This window comes from Neophocaena asiaeorientalis, unplaced genomic scaffold, assembly GCF_003031525.2.
Source record: "Neophocaena asiaeorientalis asiaeorientalis breed wild unplaced genomic scaffold, Neophocaena_asiaeorientalis_V1.1 scaffold156, whole genome shotgun sequence".
Lineage (NCBI taxonomy): Eukaryota > Metazoa > Chordata > Mammalia > Artiodactyla > Phocoenidae > Neophocaena > Neophocaena asiaeorientalis.
The window spans coordinates 860,790-881,534 of record NW_020173773.1 but is presented as its reverse complement, the minus strand read 5'-3'; the positions used below and the strand labels follow the sequence as shown (position 1 = coordinate 881,534).

Sequence of the window (20,745 nt, the reverse complement as noted above, 5' to 3'; positions counted from 1 at the left end):
TTTAAATATATTGTGCCACTCCTTTCTGGCTTGGAGAGTTTCTGATGAGAAATCATCTGTTAACCTTATGGGAGTTCCCTTGTATGTTATTTGTCATTTTTCTCTTGTTGCTTTTCATAATTTTTCTTTGTCTTTAATTTTTGTCGATTTGATTACTATGTGTCTTGGCATGTTTCTCCTTGGGTTTATTCTGTCTGGGACTCTTGCGGTTCCTGGACTTGGGTGGCTACCTCCTTTACCACTGAAATCATCTGTTAACCTTATGGGAGTTCCCTTGTATGTTATTTGTCATTTTTCTCTTGTTGCTTTTCATAATTTTTCTTTGTCTTTAATTTTTGTCGATTTGATTACTATGTGTCTTGGCATGTTTCTCCTTGGGTTTATTCTGTCTGGGACTCTTGTGGTTCCTGGACTTGGGTGGCTACCTCCTTTACCATGTTAGGGAAATTTTCAACTATAATCTCTTCAGATATTTTCTCGGGTCCTTTCTCTCTCTCTTCTCTTTCTGGGACCCCTATAATGTGAATGTTGGTGTGTTTAATATTGTACCAGAGGTCTCTTAGGCTATCTTCATTTCTTTTCTTTCTTTTTTCTTTATTCTCTTCCACAGCAGTGAATTCCATCATTCTGTCTTCCAGGTCACTTATCCGTTCTTCTTCCTCAGTTATGCTGCTATTGATTCCTTCTAGTGTATTTTTCATTTCAGTTATTGTATTGTTCATCTCTGTTTGTTTGTTCTTTAATTTTTCTAGGTGTTTGTTCTTTAATTCTTGTAGGTCTTTGTTAAACATTTCTTGCATCTTCTCAATCCTTGCCTCCATTCTTTTTCCGAGGTCCTAGATCATCTTCACTATCATTATTCTGAATTCTTTTTCTGGAAGGTTGTCTATCTCCACTTCATTTAGTTGTTTTTCTGTGGTTTTATCTTGTTCCTTCATCTGGTACATAGTTTTCTGCCTCTTAATTTTGTCTGTCTTTCTGTGAATGTGGTTTTCTTTCCACAGGCTGCAGGATTGTAGTTTTTCTTGTTTCTGCTATCTGCCCTCTGGTGGATGAGGCTAAGAGGCCTGTGCAAGCTTCCTCATAGGAGGGACTGGTGGTTGGTAGAACTGGGTGTTGCTCTGGTGGGAAGAGCTCAGTAAAACTTTAATCCACTTGTCAGCTGATGGGTGGGGCGATTTCCCTCCCTGTCGGTTGTTTGGCCTGAGGCAACTCAGCACTGGAGGCGACAGGCTCTATGGTGGGGCTAATGGCAGACACCAGGAGGGCTCATGCCAAGGAGTACTTTCCAGAGCTTCTGCTGCCAGTGTCCTTGTCCTCATGGTGAGCCACAGTCACCCCCCACCTCTGCAGGAGACCCTCCACCACTAGCAGGTAAGTCTGGTTCAGTCTCCCATTGGGTCACTGCTGCTTCCCGCTGTGTCCTCATGCACACACTACTTTGTGTGTTCCCTCCAAGAATGGGGTCTCTGTTTCCCCCAGTTCTGTCGAAGTCCTGCAATCAAATCTCACTAGCTTTCAAAGTTTGATTCTCTGGGGATTCCTCCTCCCATTGCTGGATCCTCAGGTGGGGTAGCCTGATATGGGGCTCAGAACCTTCACTCCAGTAGGTGGACTTCTGTGGTATAACTGTTCTACAGTTTGTGAGTCACCCACCCAGTGGTTATGGGATTTGCTTTTATTGCGATTGTGCCCCTCTTACCGTCATTGCAGCGTCTCCTTTGTCTTTGGATGTGGGGTATCTTTTCTGATGAGCTCCAGTGTCTTCCTGTTGATGACTGGTCAGCAGTTCGTTGTGATTCCAGTGCTCTCACAAGAGGGAGTGAGTGCACACCCTTCTTCTCCGCCATCTTGAACCAATCGAGGCAAAAAATCTATCCAGACTTTTTCATCCATACTTTTAATTATATAATTTTCCATCCCTTTGTTTTTAAGTTTTTTCATATCTTTTGTTTTAACCCTGTCTTCTGTAGACAAAGTATTGCTGAATCTATTTTTTTTTCCAACTTAAGTTTTCCTTGTTTTGTTTGGTGAGTTCAATACACTTATATTTATTATAATTTGTTCTATTTGAATTTATTTCTGCCATTGTTATGGGCCAGATGTTTTTGTCCCTCTGAAAACCATATGTTGAAGCTCTGACCCCTGACATGATAGTATTTGGAGGTGGTGCCATTGGGAAGTAATTGGGATTAGATAAGGTGGTGCCCTCATAATAGGTTCAGGCCCCTTATAAGAAGAGGAAGAGACACCAGAGCTCTCTCTCCACCTAAAAGCGCAAGGAAAGGCCTTGTGAGAACACAGCAAGAAGGTGGCTGTCTGCACCCCAGGAAGTATCCTCACCAGACACAGGTGCTGGCACCTTGACCTTGGACTTCCCTGCGAGAAAGTCGAGTAAAATGTCTGTTGTTTAACCCACCCATTCTATGGTATTTTGTTACAGAAGCCTGAGCAAAGATAGAAATCTTATTCCATTCTTTCCATTTACTATACATTTTGTTTCTTTTTTTTTTTTCTCCTCTTCTGCTTTCCATTGGATTTCCCCCTGCTGATTTGAAACCTCTATTAAAAAAAAAAAATTATGGTGGTTATCCACAGCCTATTAAAACCTGTATTTTTGTTTTTCCCTACCTAAAACCTTAAAATACGTTGTTATAATTAAGCATACTCTCATTTCCCTTTTGTCACCATAATTAATCCCACCTCATTTTCTGATCTAAAATTTGAATTACTATTATCTACTCCTTTTGGGTCCTTTACCATTTAAATAACAGTAAGCTTTAGTGAATCAATTACTCATTCTTACTTCCTACATATTTACAAACACATAGAACTCTTCTGAGTTCACTTCTTTTCTTACTGCAATATTTCCTCCAAGAATATTTTCAAAGATGGTCTTTGAGAAGTAACCTTTTGCTGTCTTATATGCTTCATAATATTATTTTACACTCATTCAAATGATAGTTTAACTGAATATAAAATATAGGTTTAGTGTTTTTTTTTCTTTCAACAGTATCAAATCTTAAGCCATTATTATTTTGTATCTAGAATTCTTATTGAGATGTCTGATGTCAATCTGATTCTCCTTTATAGCCAATCTTCTTTTTCTGGAAACTTTAAAGATGGTGGGTTTTTTTGTTTTGTTTTTGTTTTTTTTTTTTTTGACAGGTAAGAAGTGAAAGGTGGTTTGTCTTTATGATCTTAAATTTCCCTGTAAATGTGTCTGAGTTTTTCCTCCTCTATCCTGTTTGAAGGTCTATATGTCATTTTATTCTTAAGATTTCAATCTTTCTGTACTTTTGGAGAATTCTCATTTTTTTCAAAGATTTCCTCCCCTTCTGTTTTCTCTCTCCTACTGGAATTCCTAGTAAAGAAGTATCATCTGTTTTATTTCTCCTTTCCCATATTATTTGTTGAATGATCTTAGGAAAATTACAAGCCTTTCCAAAGGAGGTAGTACTTATCTCATGAATGTACGTTATTTTCATCACTAAAAGCTGCCTCTTGGCAGAAATTAGCTGCCAGAAACTGTAATGCCTAAAGTCAGCCACAAGAGGTCAGACAACCACCAAGAAAACAGGTACTGAGCTGAGGGTTTTTTGTTTGTTTGTTTAACGCTGCTGAGGAACTATGGTAGCTACAAAAACGGAAACATTCCTCTCACTAATACTCATCTATCATTTGAATGCTTAATCTCCAGTGTCAATAGCAAGATTAGTGTATGAGCCAGCCTTCCCTGAGTTTGCAGTTTGAGATGCAATAGAAATACTTCTGCCACTCCTGCTGGGGCTGAAATTCTTGCAATTCATAGAGCAGATTTACACCAAAACCACTCAGAATGGATGTTTTCAAGAGGCACCAGAGTCAGCTCTGTCACTTACTGGTAGAGTAACTTTGGGCAAGTTGCTGAAACTCCCTAAGCCTCTGGCCAGCCTCGTCTAGAAAATGGGGTTAATGATTCTTACCACACAGTTATTGTGAGGAATCAGAAACCATGCCAGCACAGGTTAACACTGAAAAACTATAGCCTTTGCTCTTTCCTCTTCTGTAAAATGAGGGATTGGTGAATGGGTCTCTAAATTCCCATCCCACATGAATATTCAGTGCTTAATGAAATTGCATTCACCCCTGGAGATGGTCCAATTCAACAAGATGTTTCTGGGCCACGAACATCTCCGGGAAATTTTTATCAGACTGGTGTGATGGAAACAGAGAAGAACCATGTGGTGGTGGGGAAGCTGTCTGCTCCTCGGGTCTAGAAACCTAGGCCTACACATCTAGCTCTGCTTTTTATGAGTTGTAAGACTCAGGCAAATCTGCTTAGTCATTACCTCAATCTCAGTTTACCCATCTATAAAACGGGGCTGAAATAACTACCTCACAAGATACAAGGATTAATGACAGCATGTGTGTGAATTATCTGAATGCAGTAAGGTTTTGTCTGTATCTAAAGAACGGGCGTAATAGGACTTCTCTTGCAGGGCTATTGAGAAAAACAAATGAGATAATGAATGTAAATTGATTAGCACAATTCCTGGAATGTATAGGAGCTTTGGAAATATAATAAAGCATCAATGAATAGCAAAGCCCAAAATAGTAAAGTACGGATATTAAGAACTGGACCTGAGCGAAGCTGGAGGAGCAGCAACCAGAGGTGGGCAGGTGCCTGGCACTGGAGTGCGACCCTTCTTACAAGTGCCTGCTTCTGCCGGCTCCATGGCAAGGTGTCACTCGTCCGGGAGGCAGAATTAATGAAGGCTCTGTCTGGAGAGAAATGAGCTACACACTGGCCCATTCATCATTTTCCACTTTGAAAATGGCCTTTCTCAATCCTTCTCTGCAGTGGGTGATCAGGTACAGAGATTGCCTGTGGGTGAAGGCCCTGAGGAAGGAGGCTGAAAGGGGTGGGGTTCACTTGGCACTAGATTGTGTGTGTACACGTATATAAAAGCTCCCAAATCAGATGACACGTTCTGTGAGTTTAGTTCGGCTCAAAGCACATCCTTAACAAGCGATGTGCCAGGTGCTGTGCCTGGGACCGAGGAGTCAGAGATGAAGAGGACAAGGCCCCCGCCTTTCAGGAGCTCAGAGACTTGTGGGAGAGACAACAGGAGGCAGCTCTTGATAATTCCTATGTCACATGGCATGTGCCAGCACGGAGGAACGCACAGGGTGCTACCTAGGCGCAGGGGATGGGCTGGGGGTGGTATCTGAGCAGGGACCCCAGAGGAAGGGATGCCTGAGCTGAAATCTGAAGGATGAACTAGGATAGCCTGGAAGAGTCACAGGAAAAAGAAGGAAGTTGGGGGGTGATGGGGCCGATGGACATTCTTGAACAAAGATGTGGAGGTAATTCTAAGCAATTTGGGGTGGTGGGGTACTGGGACATAGAGGCAGTGGTAGCAGATGAAGCTGGCAAGGTCCGCTGGGCAGGACTGTGGACGGTCCTGAGCACAGACAGCCCGGCTCCCCCTCCCCCACGCGCTTCCCAGAAGAGTCCCCAGCCTCGTGACAATCTATACTACCTACATAACTGCTGATTGATGAATGAGTGGGACATGGGGAGAGGCATGGGCAGGGCTGCTGACCATGGGCACAGCCTCCTCCTTCAGCTTTATTACACGTGGGATCACCTTCCACAAGGCCTTTGCAACCTCTGCAGAAGACTCAGTTCCTAGAAATGTCACACCTTGGCCCAGCCTACAGGGAATTTACCAGGTCTGCTGCAAAGACTTTCTGACAGTTCTTGACACAGAGGACCCAGGATTTAAATTGAGCAAGGAAGGTTGACAAACACAACTTACCAGATACCCAGAGACTGACCGGAAGGTAGTACAAGCTTGTTCTGGGTTTTCCTGTCCAGGAGCTGGGTCCATGCAGAGGGAGCGCATCCACTGGCTGAAGCTGCAGGGCTGATGGAGTTCCAGTCCCTCTATCTCAAAGGCCAGGCTGCCCCTTTGCTGCCATAGTGGCCTGGACTAACCAGAACCACCCCATGGTAGCCATAGGGAGATGCTGTAAGTTGCCATGAGTTAGCCCACGAAGCAGGCTGGACACTTGGCTGTGCTTACACACCAGACCAAACCGGTGGGAGTTTTGTAATAAACAGGAGTGTAGAGATGCTACTGGCGGCAAACACGGAGGGTGCTCTAAGGCAGAGGTCCCCAACCCCCGGGCCACAGCTTGGTACCAGTCCTTGGTCTGTTAGGAACTGGGCCACAGAGCAGGAGGTGAGTGGCGGGTGAGCGAGCAAAGCTTCATCTGTATTTACAGCCGCTCCCCATGGCTCGCATTACTGCCTGAGCTCTGCCTCCTGTCAGATCAGCCGTGGCATTAGATTCTCAGAGGAGCGCAAACCCTACTGTGAACTGCATATGTGAGCGATCTAGGTTGTGCACTCCCTATGAGAATCTAATGCCTGATGATCTGAGGTGGAGCTGAGGCGGTGATGCTAGCACCGGGGAGTGGCTGCAAATACAGATTATCATTAGCAGAGAGGTTTGACTGCACAGAGACCCTAATAAATCAATTGCTTGCAGACTCCTATCAAAACCCTATCAGTGAGTGGCAGGTGAAAACAAGCTCAGGGCTCCCACTGATTCTGCATTATGGTGAGTTGTAGAATTATTTCATTATATACTACAATGTAATAATAATAGAAATAAAGGGCACTTTTTTTCTCTTGGCCAAAAGAAAGTCACTTGACAGTGTTTACTTCATTAGTCTGAATGCTACAGAAGACCAAAAACAAAGAAACAAAAAAAAACCAGCACACGCACAGAAACAAAAACCCCAAACCACTAAAAACTGCTTAAACACTGATTTGTTAAGCAGAGCAGAGATGAAATTTCTCTAGCAGAGAAAGAGTAAAAAGGTAATGTGGGCCTTTTAAACCTTCAGTCCGTTTAGCCAGGCTTCAGTTGGGATAAATGGAATATCAAAATCAGGCTAGTCTAGACGAAAACTGCATGGCTGTTTAAAAACCACTGAATAGGAGGAATGTGTTAGAAGGAAATAGATTAAAAACAATTAGACAATCGTTGACCCGCACCTATTTTTCTAATAAATTTCTATCAAGCGCCTCAGTCTAAAAATCTAATATACCTGGACCATTACTACTACCAGCAAGTCTTATTTATTTCTGGCCATTTATTCCTGAAGTCTCGTGAGAAGACATGGTGAGGAGTAAATCCAACCGCACATAGGATGGTGGACAAGAGAAAACATGCGTGATGCGCTTGAATCATCCCCAAACCATCCCCCACCCGCCGCCGGTCCGTGGAAAAATTGTCTTCCACGAACCCAGTCCCTGGTGCCAAGAAGGTTGGGGACCTGGTGCTCTAAGGAAGAAGGTGGCCAAGCAGATGGCACTGGAAACCGCTGACTTGTTAAACAGTAAAACGCAAAACAGAAGTTGCGGTTCGTTGGGTGACTGCCTTTTGCTTTGGGGGATTTTCTTCTTTTTCCTTTTTTTTTGTTGTCTTTTCCAAGAGAGAGAAACTGGCAGCGTTTCCTGCTCCGAAAAGGACAGATTCCTCAGGCACCTCCCACGAGGGAGAAAGTAGCCTGGTGTCTGAGTTTGTCCTTAAATATTTCCTCAAGCTGGCTTCCCTGTCTGGTCAGTAACCAAGTGATTCGTTCCGTGGGGTAGAGCTTCCCTGGGCTCCCTCGAGCTGGACTATTTATCATGGCAGCAGCTGGAGATAAGCTGGACACAAAGAGGATTTGTGTCTCCACGGGTCGGGCCCTAGATACGAACGTGGAGGAATTTTCTCATTAGTAGTAAGTCATGGAGGGGACTCCGGGCTTTCATCGTGCGACCCGGTGCAAACAGCAGCAGGGAGGAGGGCACCCTGGAGGGGCAAAGTCCTTGAAGATGCTTTCACTGGACAACTGAAATGAAGGTTTCCAGAGTGGATTTCCTTGGGAGAGAGGAAAGACACTGAATGTTGTCTGCAAGCTGTTCGGGGTTAGGTGGGGCTTCATCTAGGAGGGCTGCATTTCTTTGTGTGGACTTAATTACTTGTTCCCGCTCAGAGGGGAGCCACAGTGGGGGCTCCAGATCGGGCACCTCAAACCCAGCGGTTGGCTGGCAGGGGCAATGCTGAATGAAGCCCAGGGGACCCTGAGGGCCAAAGTCTCAAAGGCAAGGAGGCGTAACCAGCAGCTGGCAGGCTGATCTGGGGAGCCCAGCGGTGGTGGAGATGTGGGTAGAGAGGGGACAGGGAGTTGAAGCACAGACGGTTCTAGAATACTCCCAGGATTCGCAGACTTCAAAGGGATTCGGAAGATGTCCGAGAGCAAACTGACCAGGAAGGAATTCTCTGAGCCTGGAGCAGTATCTGAGGTGCAGTCCCAGACTAGCTAGCTAATTCCATAAATTCTGAATCCCAGCTGGGGTTCCTCACCAGCACAGACACAGACTTTAGGAATGAAGTGGGCTTCCTGATGACCTCTGATTTGTTCGTTTCCTTCAGCAACCACTATAGGTAGATTACGCTCAGAGTTTGAAAAACACTTAGTTGAAATTACTCACCCACCCCCACCCCCCCAATTTGGTACTTCACTGCATAACAGGCTACGCTAACATAGCCTGTTAGCATAACAGGAAGGCAGGTTCCGTGGTGTGCTCACCCATCGTGGTTAGTGAGAGACAGAACCAGGTGTCTCTTCACCAGTGATACCACTGTGCCCCAGACAGCACTCAGCTCACAGACAGGCTTGGATATGTTGTCTGAATACATGCCTCTTTCTATCCCAGCTTCTAGACCAAAGGCTCAGAGCACAGCATTAAAAAATGTGACATATTCACATCCTTTTTCACACTTAAAAATTTCCTCAGAAGTTTTTAATTTTTGCATTATAGTTTTTCATATTTGATCTCAGCCAAAAATAACTCCTTTGCATAATAGTGGGAAAGAAAAGCATACGAAAGGCCCATTTCACACCTGAATGACTGCAGACGTTGATCCTGAAGCCAATCCAACGGGAGAGGTCGCCCCAAGAATAGTCACTGGACTTACGCTTAAAGGAAGAAGTTGCTACTGTAAGTACTTTCAATGCCTTTTCCCAGGCATGGAATATGCTGGACTGGGTTTTGTGTTACTCCTGCTTTCCTAGAGCAATACGCCGCTCCCCACTCCAGAGTGAGTGAGCAGTGTGAGTGCCCGTGGTCTTTGTGCTCATCCTCTGAGAAAGGAAGTGCAGGAGTGCGATTCAGTGCAGAAAAGGCTGGAGACAGCCTCATGCCTGAGACATTTCTGATGCGCCCCCAGGGAGGGACCCCTGGCACATCATGGGGGCGAATGACAGGGCTGGGCAGAAAGGTCCCATCCTTCCCCCTTTAGAAATGTGTATGGCTTCTTTTCCTTCCCCTTCCTGTCTCTTCTTTACTTTGTCCCTTTTAAGGAGGTTAAAGGTCTGGCCAACTCTCAGCTGGGAGTCCTCTGGGTCTCCCGGTCTGACACCAGCCAGGGGCAGCAAGGGGGTTAAAGGGGCTTCAGGCCAGCGCTGCTCCAAGCCACGCTGTCTCAGTAAGGAGCATCTGGGTTGCCCCAGTCTGGGGTAAGTGCCTACGTCAGCAGCTTCGGGTTTTTTCCCAACATTGCTAATGACTCCGAATCTGATGGCAGCTCTGATCCCTCTCTGAAGAGTGCCCGTGTGCACTCCTAGCTCTGTCCCCTCCTTGATGGGAGAGGGCTATGGACCCCAGGTGGACACTCTGGTGGTCACTCGCATTTCCTCCCTGCTCCCTTCTGAGGGGGAAGGTTGCACCTTTGCACGTGATGTTGATGCCCTGAACCAGACGTAGGTCTGGTTGGAAGAGGGACACTTCCACAGCAGCCAGCCAGTTAGAGGAACGTATGAGGGCACATCCCGAGAGATCATTTCCTCCCAAGGTCTCGTGCTGGAGATCTGTCATCAGTGCCCATCATCCTCACGTCTCACTCTTCCAGGCTCACAAAGCAAAAGGCCAATGCTCTCCGCTCAATAAGGCAGCCTTCAGAAAAACCAACCACTCTGCATCAGTCAGGAGCAAAAAACCAAACCAGCAAAACCAAACCAAATCATTTTATTGTGTAGTTTCCTTCTACCAGAAGATTACTAAAAATATAAATATAAAATCTCTAGAAAACACTTGGAATAGCTCTGTAATATTCTTCTTTCCCCAAACTGGGGCCAACCTCTTTGTTCTTTAAAAGTTGATGGACTACACGAATGTCTTCATATCACCCACATTCGTTAACACAGATACATTTCTCTCCATGCAGGGGAATATGCCACCTTCCTGCCAAGTTCTGGAAGCTCACCTTGCATCTATCAGGGTAAAACTATTGCTGAATATGGGAATACAGGACAGTGGGTAACAGGGAGAGAAAAAAACTCTGTGGCCCCAGCTTCCTTCTGTGGACACAGAAGACAGGCCCTTCATTTCTCCTCAGTACCCTGTCCTCGAGCAGACTGGGCCAAGCTTCCAGAGAAGCTGGATTCACCATGAGGGGCGTGTCGGGGGGTGACTGCCATGCCGCAGTCATGGGCAGGTCAGGCTGTTGACACGGACACGGGAAGTCAAGTGGGGCTTTGCAGAGAGAGCTGGTCTGAGCCGGGGCCCTCAGCAGGATAGAAGTCGCTGTTCCTACTGGCCTCTGGGCTACACTTAGCCCTAGCGCCAGGCACTCTCTGTCACATCTAGGACCTGAATTTAGCCTCAGAGAGCTCCTCCACCCCGGTAGCGGCATCACCCCTCCTGTAGAAGGATGGCTGAGATGGAGATCACAGAGAGGCCACCCAGACATTGAAGCAGGGTCCCATAGCTCCTTGTTTGGTACTAGACACGAGTCCAAGGAACACTGGGACCACCCTGGCCACGGTCCTGGGACGGCCTGATAGGATCCCTGGGCTAACCCTGGGTCTGAGGGCCAGGACCTCAGCAGCGGCTGGGTGTGGAGCGGAGAGCAGGGTGCTTAAGCCAGCCCGGGCCTGCCACCTCTGCACCTACGGCTACGATAACACCCGGCCAGAGCCACCCTGGTCTCTGGGAGAGGAGCAGCCCCAGAGTGCAGGAACCTGGTAAGTTTCCCATCAGAGAAGCAAACCGAGCTTCTGGGATGGAAGCACAGATGAAAGTGGGCTAGCTGCCAGCACGTGGGTTTAGTTCTCTGCCCCCAGCTCTGTGTTTTGTGCAGAACCCCAAGCCATTGTGGGAAAACTCACGGGCCCCCAAATGCTAGTCCTGAGAACTTCTGAGCATCAGGGTCAGATATCAACATCTTTGTGATATTCCTGGAGTAAGTCGGGATCGACTCAATTCAGTAACAGCCCTCCTCGCTTCACCACGGCCTGCGAGGTGCCCGGCGTGCCTGGACGCTCCTGAGGAAGATGAGACAAAGCTTCACTCTGAGGAAGCAGGGTAGCGGGAAAGCTATGGCAAGGCCCCCGGCTGCAGAAGCAAGGAGGCGGGAAGGGCACCTGCATCCCGGTGGTCCCCCGAGGCTCCCGGGTCTACAGGAGTTAGCTTGGACATTTTATAAGGCAGGGTCTACAGGAGTTAGCTTGGACATTTTATAAGGCAGGGGTGGTTCCTGGGGAGCAGGAACTGGGTGATGAGATAAAGTGGCCAGTGAGCTCTGGGGCACCCAGAGTGGGAAGCCGAACAAAGAATAGAAGAGGGGAGGCGGCAGGAGTCACAGAAGGAGAACTGAACAGCCCACTCTGGCCAGATGTGCCACTCCCAGCCTTCTCCCCGGGACCCAGCCACCTTGCTCAAAAAAAGGCATGTTCTCTTCTTGCTGCAAAGGCCCCCGGGGTTGGGATCACCCCCCGACAGGGTCTCTTGGCCACAGGAAAACAGCATGACAGGACCCCTGGTGGGAGACAGGAACACAGACGTGGGTTAACCCAGGAGGGCAGAACCAGTGGGGCTGTGTGAACCGTCAGTCCTTCACAGAGACCCCAGAGGCAGGCAGGTAGACAGCACCTTCTGTACAAGAGCGGAGCGCCTCCTACTTAAGCGTGGCCTGCTCCACGGTTCCTACCACATTCCAACCTCTCACACTTCTCACCTGGCTTCCTGCACTTACCACGCCTAGACCCTAGAACTACATCACATCACGCTGTGGAAACCCCGAAAAGCTGCTCTGAGCCCTTACGACTACTCTTTCCCCATCCCGTTTTCACTGCCTTCCCCACTACTGCTCTGGGTTCTCTCGGGACCAGCTCCCTGGACGCCAGGTTCCTGGGCCCTCCCCGCCAAACAAAATCAGAACTTGCTCTGCTGCTTCTGCCAGGGCCTGCCTAGCCCTGTCTTCACGCACAGCGAGGGAAGCCCGGGTCTCTTCTTCTGTGCAGGGAGCCCGAGCGTAGCTGACTGCATCATCTTGCCCAGTGCCTCTCCACACTCCCACGCTGGGCAGGCGCTCTCGGTGGCTGGCTCCGTGCCCTGCCTCAGGCTAGACGAGACACACCCTGTGAACCCGGGGTGTCGACAAGGCTGCCCGAGGTCTCAGGTCCGGTAAGCACTGCCCCCGGCTTGCATCCACACGGGCAGAGGCGAGGTAACAACTCAAGGGCCTGTGCTGTCTTGGGGTCAGGAGGAGCTGTGGCTGTGCTGTGCTCAGGGTATGCGGCTTTCTGGGCCTGGGCCCGTCATCGAGCCAAACCCATCATCCCTCAACCAGCCCGATTCCCCTGGAGGCAGGAGGCCTCTGGCCCCCAGGGAGGAGAAGGAAGGAACCAGGAGGGCATGGGAGGGAGAAGAGCAGGCAGCATGTGGGAGCCAGGCAGAGAGAATACCCTTCATCCTGGACTGCTGGCCTTGCAGGTCGGTGGGAAGTCAGGGCAACTCGGAGCAGAGGCGCCCTAGTATCCAAGGGCTGCAGCCAGCACGCCAAGGAGCGGGCATGGCACCCGAGTCCTTTTGCCATTCCACAGACGGACTCTTGAACTAGGACTACACGTGGACTTATGGGCCTGCAGCAGCCCGTGTGGAAGAACTGGCTCTGCCGAGCCTTGTGCAAGCAGGACAAACAGCAGGGTGGAGCTGGGGCAAGGGCCAGGGTGCACAGTGGAGAAGCGAGCAGAGGGGAGGGGGTCTCAGCAGGAGCAGAAGAAGCTCTACTCAAAGGACAGCAGGTCTGGGTGAGGGCCCTCCATGTCAAGGCTGGAGGTCCGTGCCCGAGGAGGCGGGCTGCTGTCCTCCAGACGCTCAGCCAGGCTGACGGGGCTCAGGCTGAGTTTGAGGCCATTTCTCTCGATGAGGCCAGGGGAGGAGGCCCTTCGGCACTCAGTCACCTTCAGCTTCGGTTCGTCCTGGTTGTCCTTGTGGATTAGGTCAGGTACCGACAGGGAAACCTCTCCATTGGGCAGAGCCTCGCCCCTGTCCACCATTTCCATGATGGCCTCTGGCTGTGAAACATCTGCTGGGCTGGGCTGGGCAGTGGGAGGGGAGTCCTGGGGCTGCCCAGGTGACAGCTCTGTCCCATACTCCAGACTGCTTAGGACTGGCTGCGATGAAATCAGCATGTCCTGGGTGGTCTTCAGGGCCCGAGGGGTTCGCTTCCTGGTGGTAGGAGGCGGGGGATCCAGCCGAGGGAATGCTTCTTGCAGGGATGACCTATAAGGTTGGTGACATAAGCTGTCATGAGGCTGGCGAGACACCATGCTGCACTTTCTACTCACCCACCCGGGAAGTGCTTTTCGCTCTGGGCCCTCGTTCTTGGTTTAGCGTGCGAGTCTCGGCAGTCTGAGCACAAGTGGCTTTGGGCCTGTCACATCCTCACTCGGTGTTCGCAACAGCACGAAGTGTTAACACTGGGACCACTGGTGAACCGCGTCCCGTCAGAACCTACACAATAGCCCGGAAAAGTGCAGCACCACTTGGGGAGTGTAGGTGTCTAAAACGAGGCTGGACACGGGAGGGCTGCCAAAGCAGGCTCCCCTCTCCCCTGACCAGTGGGTTCTGCCAGACGCCGGCTTCTCCACTACCAACAGTCAGGGCAGCACTTCTCAGGTGTGGCTGGGTGTCAGAATCCCCCCGGGGAGCTTCTGGCAATACCTGGGTTTGAATCCAGCTCTGCCAATTACTAACTTTGTAACCTTAAGCTCCTCACGTTACCTCTCTGAACCTGCTTTACCTGCAAAATGGAAATAATATACTTCATCTCAGAAGGCTGTTTCAGGGTTAGGTAAAATAATGCAGCTGAAGCATAGCACGGTGCTAGGACATGATGGGCACGCCGTAAACTTCAGCCATGGTGGGAGCGTTGAAGCCGGCTCCCACAAACATGGCCCGATCCTTCAGCTGTTCTTTATGTGACAACCTCCGTCCCTACCCCAAGGCCATTCTCCCCTCTAGACACTAGTTTGTCGCAGGCCTCTTCCAGTGGGTCCAGACCCGTAAGGATGTCAGGGCGGGAGGGAGAGATGCACTCACCTTCCGTCATCCACGTCAGCCCCGCCGGCCAGCTGGGCCCCTGCAGTCTTGTTGACCTCCATCGTGCCCACGCTGCCCAGGCTCGAGGGCTCTTTTCTCCGCAGGAAGTCGTTGACTTTGGCCCCCATGGCTTTGCCCAGGTTCTTGAGGTGCTGGCTGCTGCCCACCCAGAGTCCAGGCCCTCCAGGCTCCACAGATCCCAGGGCGGCAGAGCTGGGGGCCGCAGGCCTGGACACGTGGGGGAAGGAGCGGCTTGGCTGGAGCTTTGGAGTGAGGGCCGTGTTCAAGTTCTCAAACATGCTGTGGTCGACTACAAAGAGGGAAAGACAGAAAGCCGGTGAGGGGAGGGGAGGGGGGCCCTCGACCCCATCACTTTTGATCTTCTCCTTATACCACACCCACAACTTGTAACTTCATGAGGCTTTGGAAATAGTCAAGAGGGAGGCAGCAAAGACACTCTTGAACCTTCCGATCCAGTTGTTCTGATGGGATGTGGGACCAGAAATTCTAGTTTTGCCTCACCCGGGTTAATCAGTGATGAACTCTAGCCACAAAAAAGCTAACTTACCCCTTTAAACATGCCTCCTTGACTCATGGCTTAACCCCTTACCTTGGGGTCACCAGGCCCTTTGAAGTAAAGACAAACAAGGATGAAGCAATGAGATGTGACATTTTTACACTGCCGTGAGCACATGTGGATCTCTCTGACTCAGGCGCTGGGGTAGAAGCTGGTGGAGGGATGGCAAGTATGAGGCTTGGAGTTGGAAGCCCCCTGCTAAAAAGCCACATGTGTAGCACGTTTTCTCCATGAAAAATGCTCACTTCTCTTGGGGGTGGAACTTGGGAGAATGGGACAGCTGCATGCAGAGAGATGCTAAGTGGTGCTCCAGAACCAGTTCACGCCAAGTGGACAGAGCACTTGGTGCCAAGGAAGCAGGAGGAAGCTGACAAACGCCAGCTCACTTAATCCTCACAAGCTAGTACGGTGGGGCATGCTAAGATTTCTCTTTACAGAGGAAGAAGACGGGGCTCAGAGTAATGAACTGCTGGGCCCGAGGTCACAGCCCAATTACTGGCATGGTGGGAACTGAACCCAGGTTCTCTCACCTAAAGCTCAGGGCTCTTGCCACTACTTCTCCTGCCTCGCAATGGAATAAATGCCTAAATATGCCTCGTGCACAGTCTGCCTCTCGGGGATCTCTGTTCAGCTGGAAAGATTAACTCAAAGGGCTGGGAGGAGACCCCCTGGGTTGTAAACACTTGCAGGGCAGAAGCCACGTTTCACTCATCTTTGTGTCTTTAACAGCTAGCCTGGGTGTGGCACACAGTAGGTGCTCAGTAAATATCCTGAAATGCCAAACCCATTTGCAGATAGAGAATCGTGGAGACCGAGACCACAGTAGCTCCGAGGTCTGTAGTTGGAATGGCTAGAGCTCAGGGCTCTAAGCCACGCTGTCCACACACCTGCACAGAGGTAGCCTCTCCCCACCAGGAAATCCAGCTCAGGCCTCAGCGCAGCCAGACCCACCCTGGGGCCTTGGAAGCAGGCTTGAGGTTGCTGTCCTTACCAGCTACTCCAGATATTTTGTCGGTCTCAGAGGAGGAGAGTGATTTGGGCATAGGCTCTGCTCCTTGTCAATATCTCTGCGAAGTGCCTACTCCTGCCGAGCCTTCCTAAGAGTAACTGAGGTTAGGGTATACGTTTTCTTCCATTGAACTTTTGCATAAAGCAATTCTCTGCCCTGCACTGCTGAGTCCTGGGCACTGGGGAGCATTTCTCTTTATTGTGGTTTTACGCAGAGATATCCCTTCTGAGCCAACTACTTCAATAAGCCACATGCTAAGGGTCTTCGGGCAGCAGGAGGAAGCTGTGGGAGGAGTGGAGATCTCCCCCTGTGATGCACCCCACAGTCTTCACCTCTGTAACTGCCCCTAACCCACGTGCAAGAAAAGCACCACTGCAGGGGACATGCTGGGAACCCGATTAGAGCACCCCTGGGACACGGGACACAGAGCTGACTGGTTCAGGCTGGCTGGGTTCCAGATGTAGACCCACCACACTAGGAGGAGATCCCGGCCCATCCCACGACAGGGGTATCAACTCTTGAGTCTTCTCCTGAGAGTATAAATCTTGCCATGTCATCCACTTTTGCATAATTTACCTATCATGTCCCATATCCTTCTAATTTTTCTTTAATCGTGAACTCTGCAAACTAGCAGAGAAGCCTTTGGAAACTAAAGCATTTAATGATTTCCCCCCAAACCAGAAAGTATTGGGGCCACCATGAAACTAGAGCAAATGTTCAAGAGATATATGCCAGGGAAGAGGGCCAATCCCCACCACTTTCGGGCTCACATAGTTCTGTGGCTGTTTCCTTACTGGTTTAATGTGAGTCTTCAGAGCAGACACATTCACTTCTAAAAGTGTTAAGTACCAAAAACACCTGGCAAAGTGACTTGTAAATTGTGAGCCCCTTTGATTATAATTATTGAAGAAACACATTCTAAGAAACATAAATAACTTTTGGGTTAAACACCGTTTTAGATTTCCTGTACTTCTTGTTTCTCTACCCTTCAGGATGTATACACTGAATTCTTAAGTAATTTAAAGATAGCTCATCATATACTCTCTTCATAATTCTCTTAAGTCTTCTGGTAAATACATCTTGTCTTTAATAATAAAATAAGTCCCTTGATGGGAAGAAGCATCTTAAGTGACATTTTTTGTCTATAATGCTCAGCATAGGGTCTTGCATGACAGTAGGCATTTAATAAATTCATTGCAGACTTTTGATATGAATACTTAAAACTGACTGCATTATGGGTTAACATCGTAGAGAAGCTGTTCCCCAAGCCTTCTTCCATTTACAAAAGACACTCAAAACCCCCTCCTCCGGGAGCGGTCCACGGGGGCTCTTGAGGTCAGGCCGGGAAAAACTGCCCTTCTCTCCAAAGCAGGACTCTGGCTGGGGCTCCCTTCATCTTTACATCTGAGGGATGTGCAGTGAGTCCCTTTCCTGCTGGAGGCACTAATGACCCCACACTCTGTCAGGACGGGAGGCTTGGTGGTTCAGAAAATAATGGTGATGGCAGAAAGAAAGGTGACTGGATCCCAACCAGGTGGCCCTCCTAACAGCACCCCCCAGCATGCACATAGCCAAGCAGAGGGGAGCATCTGGGGCCAAAGTCATCCAAAAGAAAGACAGTATCTTACCTGTCCGAGAAAGGGGCTCGGAGAGCAGGCGGGAAACAAACGAGAGAGAGACACATTTTATGTAGTGACCGACCACTATGGGAGTGTCACCTCCCGTCTGGGTCACCAGCAACAGCCCACCAAGAGGATATAGCATGCAAGACAGGGGTCCTGCTATGAGGAGTGTAACAGACCTGGATGACCAGGTTCCCATATGCTTTTTTTTTTTTTTTTTTGCGGTACGCGGGCCTCTCACTGTTGTGGCCTCTCCCGTTGCGGAGCACAGGCTCCGGACGCGCAGGCTCAGCGGCCATGGCTCACGGGCCCAGCCGCTCCGCGGCATGTGGGATCCTCCCGGACCGGGGCATGAACCCGTGTCCCCTGCATCGGCAGGCAGACTCCCAACCACTGTGCCACCAGGGAAGCCCCCATATGCTTTTTAATAAACCAAAACAGAGCCGTATTTTAAAAATTCTACAAACAGGTGCTGAGGCAGCCTCCTGTATTTCCCCCAATATTCTGAGGCCCCTTTACATTAAGAATATCTGAAGTTCCTAGCTGGCAGTGGGAGGAATGCGATGGGCCAAGGCAACATGAAATTCTAAGTCTTCTGGATCCTGTGTGCGTCACTCATTTTTTTGCCGTCTTGTTTCCAACGTGTGAATCCCTAGATTTTAGACCGGAAAGACGTTCATTCATCCACTCCAACCGTCTAAATTAACAAGATGGGAAAAGCAGGTGGCAGAGAGGTCTGCCTAATACCGCACAGGGAGGTGATGGCAGAGCAGGGGTTAGAACTCACGTAGACTGACTCCCAGACCCACGATCCTTCTCTACACCATGACGGCCAAGAGAAACTGCCAATACCCTCAAAGTTGCCAAGGTACGTGGCGTCAAGTTACATCCTAACACGTTCTAACGTTCCAAACCAGGCTATGAAGGAGGTCCATGAGATCTCATTCTCCGCACTGTCCTGCAAATGTTTAAGTACCGTGAATAAACACGGGCAGGAAGACAACTCTGGAATCTCACAGGCACATGCTAGCTCACACTTGCTTCACACACTGCCAGGGGAGCCCACTGCTGACTATGGGCTGGGCCAGGCCTTTCCCACCCAGCACAAACACACCCACCTTTAGATCTAAAGCCCTGTATGCATCTAGTCATGATGATCTAGAATGGGGCACCTTCAAGCTCATCTTTCAACCCTCTAGCTAGCAGGCTGGCCAGGTTGTTACATGACAGAAGGGAAGCAAAGAGAAGAGGCTACCTCGCCACTCTGAGTGCATAGCCTTACTACCAAATTGCTTATAATGAGCAAAACGGTGCTAAGCCATCCACTTATGGTTTAGTCATTTGCTAAAAACAGCACCATTTAAAACAGTATTTGGTCCCTATTCTTAGGACGTACATATTGAAGTATTTAGGCACAAAGGGATATTATGTTTGTAATTTACCTTCAAATATCTCAGAAAAAAAAATGTATACACACATAGAGGCAGAGAGGGACGGAGGGAATTGATAAGACAAATGGAGTAAAATGTTAACAATAGGAAAATCTAGATACAGGTTACGTGGATGTTCTCTGTTCAAATTTTATTTTTGCAGCTTTTTATAAGTTTGAAATTATTTCCAAAGAGAAATGTAAAAAAATATACCCCAAACCAAGAAAACAAACTAAGGCAAAACAACAAAAACATCTGGTGACAGAGGTTAGGCAGATGAAAAAAGCAAAGAGGTCATTAAGAGAGGACAGAGGATCCCAGAGCTGGGGGTGGTGACAGCAACGACATGGAAAAGGGACACTAAAGAACAGAGGGGGCGCACAGACAACATCGCTATCAGGTCTCTACTACATTCCTCCCTCTCTCTGGGTATCCCCAGTCAAGACAGGCCACGGAAGAATGACAAGTGAAAAACATCTTTAAAATGTTTTTAGCTTGCTTGCTACAGACCCCATCCATCTTTGAGAGGGATAACCTTGCTGGCGAGTAGAATCGTGTGGCCTTTCTGTGATGTCAGCTGAGCTCAGAATGTTTAGTGTCTGGACAACCCGACCAGCCCCCTGGAAGCAGGCGTGTGTGACCTCCATACACTTCAGTAGTCAGAATATGGAGAACTTCTCACTCCTCAGCATTTCTGGACCTCGAATCGCTTCCTCTGCTCTGAGCACTTTTCCTGATATCACGTCCTCACGTGCCACCAGCTTGCCAGGTAAACTCTCGTGCCACTAGGGCCACAACAATGTGGTTTTCTGAAGCTTGTAATTGAGTACTCTACCAGATCATGTTACAGGACCACGATTTAGTGAGAAAGTCAAATCACACGTGGGGAGAAAATAATTTTTCAAAATGTTGCCTACGTGGTAAGTGGTTCCCTGCTGTTTATTCATTTCTTGCAAGGGAAGGATGGGGGAAACATTTGTTATCAGGCTTTTCTCCCCCTCTGAATCTGCATGAACCCTCAAAGTGACAGTTTGTCTAAGTAAGGAGTATGTACTAGTTTCAGCCCTGTTTTGACAACCTGGAGAAGATCTAGACTTATCAATCCATCAGAAGGAACCTAAGGCAGGGGGCAACTGCTGAGCCTATCCCGGAATAAAGTTGAACGTGCTGAGGACTTGCTATTCAAAGCATGGTCCATGGACCTGCGACATCACCATCACCTGGGAGCTTGTCAGAAAAAGGCAGAATCTCAGGCCCTACCTCGGACCCGCTGAATCAGAATCTGCATTTTTCACAAGATCTCCAGGTGATCCCCATGCACATGAGAGTCTGAGAAGTGCTCTTCTGTGAAGTGGTTCTCCTAAGCATCCATTTGCCTATCTATACACAGGACATTTGTATCCATCTGTTTCCCAAACTGAGCACAGCTACTGCTCTGCGATTTGAGGCAAGCCAGCTTCTTCATCCAAGTATTAGCAACCATCAGGCAGCCGGGGTCCACCTGAACACTCTCTGGCTGTGGGTGGGAGGCGTTTTAATCGGAGAAACGGGCTTCCCGTCCTCAAAGGGATCTTGTAACATAGCTCCGCGGTCCTCGACCAGACTCCCTCCTCTGGGCCCTCCAGGGACCCAAAGGCTGCAATGCAGAGTGAAAACACACACACACACACACACAC

At 49.0% G+C, this 20,745-nt stretch overlaps 2 protein-coding genes across 6 annotated transcripts in view; one reads left to right on the top strand and one right to left on the bottom strand.

Annotated features, from left to right (window-relative positions):
• Positions 1-10,063: 10,063 nt before the first annotated feature.
• LOC112403901 (carboxyl-terminal PDZ ligand of neuronal nitric oxide synthase protein-like) overlaps positions 10,064-20,745 on the bottom strand; it is a 301,211-nt gene continuing 290,529 nt past the window's right edge. For 4 of the 5 annotated variants that reach the window (XM_024751627.1, XM_024751628.1, XM_024751630.1 and 1 more), the window contains 2 exons: positions 14,432-14,741; positions 10,064-13,612 (listed from right to left, as the gene is read on the bottom strand). In XM_024751627.1, the coding sequence (XP_024607395.1) occupies positions 13,114-13,612; positions 14,432-14,741 (809 nt within the window). In that variant the 3' untranslated portion in view covers positions 10,064-13,113. The remainder of the gene's footprint in view (positions 13,613-14,431; positions 14,742-20,745) is intronic. The other variant, XR_003004013.1, reaches the window with a different exon arrangement.
• The window catches only part of SPATA46 (spermatogenesis associated 46), a 3,359-nt gene continuing 1,783 nt past the window's right edge, over positions 19,170-20,745 (top strand). Inside the window, exon 1 of the mRNA XM_024751632.1 lies at positions 19,170-19,838. Within this exon, the coding sequence (XP_024607400.1) occupies positions 19,640-19,838 (199 nt within the window). The 5' untranslated portion in view covers positions 19,170-19,639. The remainder of the gene's footprint in view (positions 19,839-20,745) is intronic.